This window comes from Drosophila sechellia, chromosome 3R (genome assembly GCF_004382195.2).
Source record: "Drosophila sechellia strain sech25 chromosome 3R, ASM438219v1, whole genome shotgun sequence".
NCBI lineage: Eukaryota > Metazoa > Arthropoda > Insecta > Diptera > Drosophilidae > Drosophila > Drosophila sechellia.
In genome coordinates this window covers 12,427,570-12,438,740 of record NC_045952.1, presented here as the reverse complement: position 1 = coordinate 12,438,740, position 11,171 = coordinate 12,427,570, and the positions used below count along the sequence as shown (strand labels likewise).

General features: G+C 43.0%; 1 protein-coding gene across 1 annotated transcript; it reads right to left on the bottom strand.

Annotated features, from left to right (window-relative positions):
* Positions 1-421: 421 nt before the first annotated feature.
* LOC6606151 (organic cation transporter protein) lies at positions 422-11,108 on the bottom strand. Its single transcript, XM_032723171.1, has 3 exons — positions 10,828-11,108; positions 1,678-2,312; positions 422-1,620 (listed from the first exon to the last, which is right to left on the bottom strand). Exons 1-3 carry the CDS (start codon positions 10,868-10,870, stop codon positions 631-633), a joined length of 1,668 nt encoding a protein of 555 aa, XP_032579062.1. The 5' UTR covers positions 10,871-11,108; the 3' UTR covers positions 422-630.
* Positions 11,109-11,171: the final 63 nt, after the last annotated feature.

Sequence of the window (11,171 nt, the reverse complement as noted above, 5' to 3'; positions counted from 1 at the left end):
TCTCTTTAAACAAACTTTAATTGGCGGGTGCTGCAGCAGGAAAACATCATCTGGGGCAAAGGGTAGCGATGGGTTATGGATTTGACATTGGAAATCCCTGTCGACAATTGGCAATTCGATAGTGCAATTGAGTGGAAATTACTGAAACTTTGCAAGGCCGGACGAAACCGAATTGGCTGTGTCGGTCGGAGAATAAACTTTAATTGGGAAAAGTTCGGAAATCATTTTGTTGGTGTACTGGTTTCACCGTAGAGAAAATTGTAATTAAAATACTAACTTCAAGCTATAAAATACTGTAGATTTTAAATCTGGACCTAAATTGTTAGAGCCTTAAAGTAGGCGATGCAATTCAGTAGAAATCAAGCATTTAATTTTCTTGAAAACTAAATTTTACCGCCGAAGATATAAAAGAAAAAATCCGTACAAACAAAAAAGGGACACTCAGAAACGAGTGAATCCGCATATTGGGATTCACCCCATTCTGCACATCATTTTATTCACTTGGAATGGATAGAAACTAGTAAACCTTACTACTAGGCAGAAGAGTAGAATTCTTAACAAGAAAACACAGGGTAACAAGCAATTTGAACTGGATTGTGGACTTGGGAAACAATCGTCTTTGGCTAGGTTCTACTTGCCCTCGATGTTCTTGAGCGGCACCATCTGCTCCGGATCATCGGGATACACGCTGTTCTGGCGCTTCTTGCGACCAGCACACTGACTGAACCAAGTATCTCCCTTTCCGAAGTTCTCTCCATCCTCAATGGACTCGGGCATGGGCTGGTTCATTGTCTCCGGCAGGAACATAACCCAGAAGCCCGAGATTAGGGCCACCACGCCGAACAGCACGGCCGGAATCTTCGGATCAAATGAATCCAGCAATGTAATGAGCGGAGTAAGGGCTCCCGACAAACGGGCGCACATCGATCCCAATCCCATGGCCGAGTTCCGCACCACGGTGGGAAACAGTTCGGCTGAGTAATTGTATATTACGGCAAAGGAGCCGGCGATGAGGAGCTTTCCTGCCATTACCACCGCCGTGGAGGTGGTGCTGCCCTGGGCAATGTAGGCGGCCACAATGCAGCACAGACCGCCTCCCAACATCAGGGTGGAGGTGATCGATCGACGACCCAGGCGATCCAGGACGAACACAATGGTTATGTAGCTGGGGAACTCCACGAGGCCCATGATGAACAGGATCAGGTAGGGATTTCCATACAGCTTGCCGGCACTGAGCGATAGTCCGTAATAAACCAGGGAATTGGCGAACCAGCAGAGGCACACGTTCAAAGTCTTCATCCTCAAGTTGGGTGTGCGGAAGAGGTCGCTCAATCCGGCGCTGGATTTTTCCTCGGCCGCCGCCTGCTGCTTGGCCTTCTGCACATAGTACTCCTTGTCCACCGGGATGCCCGATCCGTTGATTCTCAGGCCCTTGGCCACAATATCCACCGCCTCGGCGGCACGTCCCTGCATCCACAGCCAGCGCGGAGATTCATCGAGCCACCACCAGTGGCCCAGGAACAGGCAGCCATGCAGTCCGTAGATCACCTGCAGCCACTGGCGGTCAGGGATAAGTGCTCCCCATCCGGCCACCAACATGATGCCACCAGCGAAAACAGCCTAAAAGAATTGGATAGTTAATTTGAAAAATGAACGATCTATTGAAGTCTTTCTCACCTGGAAGGTAATGCCGCACACAGTACGTTTGGTAGGTCCCACCAGTTCCATGGTCAGCACGAATCCACAGATGTAGGCACCCGCCGATCCCACAATACCCAACAGGTAGCGAGCCACCATGAATGAGAAGTACTCGGGAATGAAGGCCACACCCACACCGATGATCAGTTGGAACAGGGCCGACCAGCAGAACACGGTTTTGCGACCCACTTTGTCGGCGAGTCCGCCAAGGGTGACTGCGCCCGTGAACACGCCCAGCATGAACACGGTCTGCACAATGGCCCCCATCCAGCGGCGATCGCACACAAAGTTCCAGTCAATGGTGCGCGAGGTCTTGTAGTACGTCGTGTCGTATACGTAACGTTCGCAACTGATGGTGGTATTGGTGCCAGGACTACTGGGATCGAACATGAGGCAAGACTCCAGCTCGCCATTGGGCTTCAGGGGAATGGCGGCCAGTATAGCGCTCGAGTTCCATGGTGTCACCGACAAGCTGCTGTTGTCCACGCCCTCGATGAAGCAGCGATGCTCGGGCACGGCGGCCACCGTGACCAGCGATAGCATGTGCATGCCAGCGGTCAGGCCGGAGAGCACCTGCAGGAAGAACTGCAGGAACTGGTACTTTCCAAACTCCCCTGGAATTAGAAAGGTAGAAAGACATACCACAATCATTAATGTCTTGGGAAAGGTTAAGAGCGCACAACGAAAGTGAGCTTAACAGATAGTGATTATTTGTAGCACCCATGAATCACGCAGTTTACGATTAAATTTAATAAAAATAAAATTAATAAAAAGAAAGTAATTTAAGCTTTTCTAGCTTAAATTATTCAACACTGTTTTTATTCGCCATAGGTCGATTACATTTAAAAAAATATATGTAATATACTGGAATAATTATTTTAGTATTTGAATTTGAATAACACGTAGCTGCGATAAAAACACAACCCAAAGAAACAGCCGACTTTTATGTAGATGGGAACTTTTAATGGGTATCGCTGGAATTGTCGTCACTCCAAAGGCTTTGCAATTAAATCAAGTGGAATTTATTCAATTCGATTTCAATTGAAGCGCATTCGCCTAGCCCGTCAAATATTTGCCCACAGTTTGGTTTGGTTTGGTTTAGTCTGGGTGCTTTCGAATGCCATGAAATGAGACTCGGATGTCTTGGAAGAATGCACTGAATCGATTATGACTTGGCTGGTGGTCAGTCAGTCCAGGGCGATCGCGTTGATGGAGGCCAGGGGCTGTGTAAATTTCTAACGACATGGACAGTATGTAGCCTAGATACGAGAATTTGACACTTGATCACGGTCCAATGTTCAATCAGCCGTTTCAATTGATTTGTGGGTTACGTTTATTGATCGTTTAAACGAAACTCTTGGCATCAAATGAAAAGTTACGTTCACCCCGGTGAACGTTACAATCGACAAATCATGAGTTAAACGTCTGAGAATTTTCATTTTTCATAATTAAAACGATTGCGTGAAGTGTAAAATTATGTCATCGGGTTGACTTAATTAATCTCAATTATAAAATTTGACGCTACGCCTAATGAAATTCAATTACGCCCCCAATAGACATAATCAGCGTATAATTGAGCACAATCTACGAAATCGATAGGCCAAAATCGTGATAACTAAACTTGGAATAGTAAATACTAATGTGGAAAACTCATAGTGGATTATCAGAGGCCAACAACTGCTAGATCATATATCAGTGATATTGTTGCTTCAGATTTATTGCATCCGTCCAATATAATTAGCCGTATAATTGTTGCCAAGTGGCCCTTGAATACGACATTTGTTTTTGGCCCTGTCAATGTTTGTTGTGCTCTTAATTGTCGTCAGCTATTATGATGTATAAAACCAACAGTTTGCACATAAAAATGAAAATGGCGCAGGTTTGGACCGTTGTTTATTCTGGGCAAACTTTTGGGCGATAAGTGAGATTGATAAGAAATAATGCAGTCATATGTATATGTCGTGGCGAAAATAATGAGTATGCGTGTAGTCGCTGTTTACTTCTTCTCCAAGTTCCCTTTGCTATTATGCGTGTTCCTATTTATGAACACGTGGCGAAAATAATGAATGCGTTTAGTCGCCGTTTACTTCTTCTCCATGTTCCCTTTGCTATTATGCGTGTTCCTATTTATTGTCAATGTGTGAGGATGAATAGATGAATTATCTAGGACTTTGCAAAAACGAGAGCGATAGAGCTGTTGCTGAACGTGGCCACTTGCGCTGCTTGGTTAGAAAGGGAAAACTATATAATGAAAAGGAAATGCCAAAAATTGAGAAGAGACAAAGCAGGCTGCACGAAACGGGAGTGAGGTCATTAATCGTGGAGAAGCCAAAGCAGACGCAAGTGGACTCGTTGACTGCGCACAGCTGCATAAAAATTATATTGTGAAAAGAGTTATGAGCAACGCTGATATGGACGGACGGACGGACGGCGAGGACCCTGATATTCTTAACCCGACATCAGAAGTGGGATCTGTGCCACACCCTGCATTTTCTGAGGATCAGTGGCGTGCAGTAGTGGAAATGCAAAATCGGAATTTTGCTGAACTTGTAAAAATCATGCAAGTGACGCCGGCACGTGAGCAGCAACCTAGTTATGATGTTAAGCTACCCAAATTTAACCCTGATGCTGCATGCGTAGAGGCAGCAAAGTGGTGTTCAACAACCGATATAATTCTAACTGAGCACCCCCTTAAAGGAAGTAAATTGATCATCGCACTAAGTAACTGCATGGAAGGAACTGCATCTCAGTGGCTAACACAAATCTCGTACCAGGGTATGACTTGGCAAGAGTTCCAGGAATTATTTCTGCAGCGCTTTGAAACCGAAGAGACGCCGGCCGCTACGTTTTTAAATTTACTCAACAGCCGCCCGACTGCCGATGAATGTTACGCGGTGTATGCGAGTCGGCTGGTGACGACGCTGACTACAAAGTGGCGGAATATGGAAATAGAAGAAATTGCCGTTACAACTGTTCTTGCGCATATGGCAAACATTGACAGTCGTTTGCAGCGCGTCCTCTTCACATCCAATGTGCGTACCAGAAGTAAGCTACAGGCGGAGTTAAAAGCGTTTACGTTCGACAAGAAGCGACATGCTCGAGATGACAACCTTGGACCTGACCAGAAGAACCGTAAGGCATCGCCAGTTGTATGCCACTTCTGTTCAAAGCCGGGACATCGAATTGCTGAATGCCGAAGTAAAATGCGACAAGATAGACAGGCGAAACCGCAGCGTGAAAAATCAAATGTTACGTGCTATCGGTGCGGCCAACCGGGACATTTCTCCAACCAATGCCCGAAAAACGGAAGTGCAGCCAAACAAGATGTGACTCAACAGAAGACTGTTAACCAATGTTGTGTGATTGAGCCAAAGGGAAGCTTGCATCAACGAGGTGAGATCTATCCAATTTGTTTCGATTCCGGTGCAGAGTGCTCCCTTATTAAAGACGACATTAGCAATAAGTTATCTGGTAAACGTATAAACAATACTGTAATGATAAAAGGCATTGGTGGTGGCAGTGTGTGCAGTACATTGCAAATCTTGAGTGAAGTCACTATAAACGAAAATATTATGGAAATATTATTTCATGTAGTCCCGAACGAGCAAATGAGGAATGATATTCTGATAGGGCGAGAAATACTTAAACAAGGCTTTTATGTAATTTTGACATCCGATAATTTTAAAGTTGTAAAATCAAAAACTGTTAATAATTGTTCCGTTACTGAGCGATCGTTTACTTTGTCCGATATTGACACCGAATTAGTCGACAATGAGAAAGCTCAATTAATTGAGTTACTTGAAAAGCACTCGACTTCATTTACCAACGGGATACCTCATACTCGAGTAAATACAGGCGAAATGAAAATCCGTTTGATTGATCCAACTAAAACTGTTCAGCGCCGACCTTATAGACTTAGCCCCGAAGAGAGAGAAGTAGTGCGAATGCAGGTGAGCGAATTGATAAGATGTAATATTGTTCGCCCAAGTTGCTCTCCCTTTGCTAGCCCCATGTTGCTCGTCAAAAAGAAGAACGGAACCGACCGTCTATGTGTTGATTTTAGAGAGCTAAACTCGAACACGATTTCGGATAAATACCCCTTGCCGCTTATCAGCGATCAAATTGCTAGACTTCGCGGAGCAAATTATTTCACATGCCTGGATATGGCAAGTGGTTTCCACCAAATCCCGATTCACCCTGAATCCGTGGAATATACTGCATTTGTGACCCCAGACGGCCAATTTGAATTTCTTACAATGCCTTTTGGCCTCAAAAATGCGCCATCTGTTTTCCAGCGCGCAGTCATAAATGCACTTGGTGACCTTGCTAACTCTTTTGTAATCGTTTACATAGACGATATAATGGTAGTATCGCCAACCAAGGAATTGGCTTTGGAAAGGTTAAAAACTGTTTTGAATGTTCTTACAAAGGCTGGTTTTACCTTTAACCATGCTAAATGCAGTTTTCTCAAAACAACGGTTCAGTATTTGGGCTATGAAGTGCGAGCGGGAGAAATTCGTCCGAATGTGCGAAAGATAGCTTCATTAAGCTCCTTGCCTCCTCCTCAAACTGTCTCCGGCGTTAGACAATTCATTGGCTTGGCCTCTTACTTTCGCAAATTCGTGCCTGGATTCTCCCAACTTATGAAACCATTGTATTCACTTTCGTCTGGTAGCGGCAAGATTACATGGAGCGCTGAGCTGGAAGAGATCAGACTTAAAGTTGTGACGATCCTCACAAATGAACCTGTTCTGGTAATCTTCGACCCGCAATATCCTATTGAGTTGCACACTGATGCAAGTGCCTGTGGATATGGAGCGATACTTTTGCACCGTATAGAAAGTAAGCCCCATGTAATCGAATACTTCAGCAAAACAACTACCTCTGTTGAATCTAGATATCACTCCTACGAGCTGGAAACCTTGGCAGTGGTAAAAGCCGTTAAACATTTTCGCCATTACCTAATTGGCCGTGAGTTCGTTGTCTATACAGACTGCAATTCATTAAAAGCTTCTCGCACAAAAATAGATTTAACACCCAGAGTTCACCGCTGGTGGGCCTACTTACAATCGTTTAATTTCGAAATTCAATATAGAGAGGGTAAGCGTATGGCTCATGTGGATTTCCTATCAAGAAATCCTTTATCACCCGAACACATTTTGTCAATAAACAAGATTCCCGAAAAACGAGTAAATCTGTCTGAAATTTCAAGTACTTGGCTTCTTGCTGAGCAACGGTTAGACCTTGAGATAATAGAAATAGTTAACAAATTGGAGTCAGATGAATTGGCTGAAAATTTGGCCAAAACGTATGATTTGCGAAAAGGTGTATTATATCGCAAGGTCCAAAGACGAGGTAGAACAAGTTATTTACCAGTTGTACCCAGAGCTTTCAAGTGGTCAGTAATTAACCAGGTACACGAGTCGATAATGCATTTAGGGTGGCAAAAGACACTTGATAAAGTGTACCAGTATTATTGGTTCGCTAAAATGAACAAGTATGTTCGAAAATTTGTTTCAAACTGCATAACTTGTAGATCAGTGAAATCATCTTCCGGGAAGGTTCAGGCGGAACTTCATTCCATTCCGAAGACAAGTATACCGTGGCACACCATCCACATAGATATAACGGGTAAATTAAGCGGCAAGAGCGATTTGAAAGAGTATGTCATTGTTCAGATCGATGCCTATACAAAGTTTGTTTATCTGTATCACACCTTAAAGATAGATGCCGAAAGCTGTGTTAATGCTATGAAATCTTCTATATCCTTATTTGGAGTACCAGATCGCATCATCGCCGACCAGGGCAGATGTTTTACTAGCTCTAAGTTTTCCGAGTTTTGCGTATCGCAGAAAGTTGAACTTCACTTGATTGCTACGGGAATGAGCCGTGCAAATGGGCAAGTGGAACGGGTGATGGAAACACTGAAAAATTTGTTGTCAGTGGTAGAATCAAGTCAACGGTCGTGGCAGGACGCACTTGGCGAAGTCCAACTTGCACTGAATTGTACAATTTCTCGTGCCACTGAGGCAAGTCCGTTAGAAATGTTAATTGGTAAACAGGCTCGACCCCTTGGATTAGTTCCCCCATGTGAGACCGAATGTGAAATAGATTTGGCAACTGTTAGAGCTCATGCGACAGAAAATATGAATTCCTTAGCGTCTTACGACAAATCCCGATTTGATAGCAGTAGGGCAGCCGTTGACAAACACCACGTAGGTGACTATGTGCTATTGAGGAATGAAGAAAGACACCAAACTAAGTTAGATCCGAAATTCAGAGGACCGTTTTTGGTGACTGAAGTATTAGAGGGTGACAGGTATACACTAAAGTCGTTGACGAGTAACCGATCGTTCAAGTATTGCCATGAAGATATACGTAAAATGCCGGATGCAGAAATCCCGAATGAGTTAAACGAGAATGTAGAGCAATAGCTGAAATATAGAAACAGTTGAATGAAAAGAAAAGCCCGCCAATGAGTTCTTTTGTGAACGAGAGATATCCGTCTAGGTGAGACGATGAATTGTGAGTTATCCGTCTAGGTGAGACGATGAATTGTGAGTTATCCGTCTAGGTGAGACGATGAATTGTGAGTTATCCGTCTAGGTGAGACGATGAATTGTGAGTTATCCGTCTAGGTGAGACGATGAATTGTGAGTTATCCGTCAGGTGAGACGATGAATTGTGAGTTATCCGTCAGGTGAGACGATGAATTGCGAGTTATCCGTCCAGGAGAGACGATGAGTTTGGATTGAATTAATAATTAAGTGTGTGTGAACTGGCGGAAGATCGATTTATAGAAATCGATAAATGATAATGTTAAGATAAGTTGTAAGCTGATTTATTACTGATCAATGGAACTGAATATGAAAACAGAATAAGTTATCCCAGCAACAATGAAATAAAAGCTGTTTTGTTTCTTCACAGAATTAAGATTTAAGAAATACACCTAAGAAAGTCAAACTAATGAAATTAAATGTTATTGAATTGTGATGAAAGTATGTGATCTTGATATCTTGGTATCTCGGTATCAAAAGCTTACACGAGGACGTGTAAATGTCAGAATGGCCGTGTCGTGGCGAAAATAATGAGTATGCGTGTAGTCGCTGTTTACTTCTTCTCCAAGTTCCCTTTGCTATTATGCGTGTTCCTATTTATGAACACGTGGCGAAAATAATGAATGCGTTTAGTCGCCGTTTACTTCTTCTCCATGTTCCCTTTGCTATTATGCGTGTTCCTATTTATTGTCAATGTGTGAGGATGAATAGATGAATTATCTAGGACTTTGCAAAAACGAGAGCGATAGAGCTGTTGCTGAACGTGGCCACTTGCGCTGCTTGGTTAGAAAGGGAAAACTATATAATGAAAAGGAAATGCCAAAAATTGAGAAGAGACAAAGCAGGCTGCACGAAACGGGAGTGAGGTCATTAATCGTGGAGAAGCCAAAGCAGACGCAAGTGGACTCGTTGACTGCGCACAGCTGCATAAAAATTATATTGTGAAAAGAGTTATGAGCAACGCTGATATGGACGGACGGACGGACGGCGAGGACCCTGATATTCTTAACCCGACATATATTAATCTACTATTAATCTACTATCAACTGTTACGTTATTTCAGAGCTTTTAAGATTTGTTTTGTGCCTAAATATCATGATTGGATTGATTGAGGTAGATCATGGTTTAAGACCTCTACTTTAAGGCTTCCTTCGTTTTTTGTTCATCCGTACTTCAACATTTTCACTTCCCGCGATTACTGACAACTGAAGGTCGATTTAGTTCTTGTTCTGTGCTGTCCACATAGCACGTGTGGAAGTGCTAGCAAAGTCATTTTAAGTTGCTGGTTTCATGGTAACCTTCTTTTGTCAAAAAAAAAACAACGAACTCAGCAATGCAGCACGCCTCCAAATTCGAAGTAATTAGAGTTGTTGCTCGCCAATAGGCCTTCAACAAAGTAAACAGAAATAAAAGAGCGATATGTGAATTTTGATGTCTGGGGGGGATTGCCATACGTTTGAGTGTGGGCAAACCAGTTTAAGGTTTTTTGCATTTCACAGATACAAATGTATGCGAATATATTACGAATAAAAAAGTCGCTAATGCGATTATTACTCCCTCTCTCCTGTCACTTTCTTATAGGCTGCTAAATACAAAACCAGTTTCGCACTGTTACCTGGGAAAAACTGTTCTATTTTAATTAACGACAATTTTAGCACAATCGTTGATACAAATTTTATAATTTTATATTCCAACTAATATTTTATTTGACTCATACATTTCTAATTTGCAGCCGTGACAAATAAAACTGTTCATATATCGATCTTCCACTGTATTCCCTCAATTAATATTAACTACTTTGCATACTGCATATAAACAGGCTTAATTTTGTAGCTCCCACAAGCTAGCTGCAATGTTTGAACGGCACATTTAGAGTATATAATAAATTATAAGCAAATACCCAGATATCCGTAGATCCCAAGATCTTTATGACGAGCCTACTTCACAGTCTTGTGACAGATACCGCCCCTTTTCCGCCCCTCTTATTTTTGTTTGCTTGTTAGCCGCCGCACTCGTTTTAGCGTCACTGTGCTAAAGCCAAGAAGGCTCAACAAGTGTCAGACAGCCTCCAGCTCAGAACTTGGCCCACACGAACATGTGTCGACTATATACATATATGTACATACTTACATGTGGTATATAGTCAAAAGGGGAGCAACAGGTCGGAGTCTCTATCAAGCTGTCATAAGTGTCTGTCACTTGGCGGCCTCGAAGATTTATTAAATTAAGAATAGTGCAAAATGAAAATAGTTGCAATTAAAAAGGTATTATAGGCGGCTTCTTTTGAGCACTTGACGTGACGGACAGCCAGCCGGATAGATTAGGCGGAGATTAAAAGCATAATACGGAAAAATTAATTATAGATTTTAAAAGCAGAACAGAAGGTTGGGCGGTAAACCTCATTGGCCGGCGGGACACAAAATATTATCCATAGAGTAGCTTGCACCGCTGATAAGACCTCTCAAAATGATAAGCACAACGCCAGGCTCTTATCAGCACGGGATGGAGACGCCTGGCAACGTAACAGCTGACCTTTCAAAAGTCTTCGCTCCCAAAAGCCCATTCCACTCACCAAGTTTCCCCATCAGGTCCTCCAGCACATAATCCACAGCCATGTTTTATGTTTTATTGCTAGTCAAAAATAAATAAAAGTAACTGTTTGCTGTTGCTTCTTAACAAATCGTCATCTTCTGCAGAAGTGGAGCATGCATGAATGGAACACCAGTGGAGCACTGTTGATAGTTACGGGTCGCGAAGATGGAAAACGAATCCGGGATAAACAACGTGCTCGAGTGAAACAAAATCGCAAACGAAGCGCTCGATCAGCTATCAACTCTTCCGACCGCCGGCAGCATTTGAACTGGCAAAAACTAACTGCGAACTGTGCCGCTCAGCGAGAAAACCGAGTGGTAAATG

Excerpts from the sequence above, each read along its gene's own strand:
- LOC6606151 (XM_032723171.1), bottom strand. The coding sequence starts at position 10,870 with ATGGCTGTGGATTATGTGCTGGAGGACCTGATGGGGAAACTTG. Across the intron at positions 2,313-10,827 it reads GGACCTGATGGGGAAACTTG|GGGAGTTTGGAAAGTACCAG; the intron begins GTGAGTGGAATG and ends TTCTAATTCCAG. Across the intron at positions 1,621-1,677 it reads TGTGCGGCATTACCTTCCAG|GCTGTTTTCGCTGGTGGCAT; the intron begins GTGAGAAAGACT and ends CAATTCTTTTAG.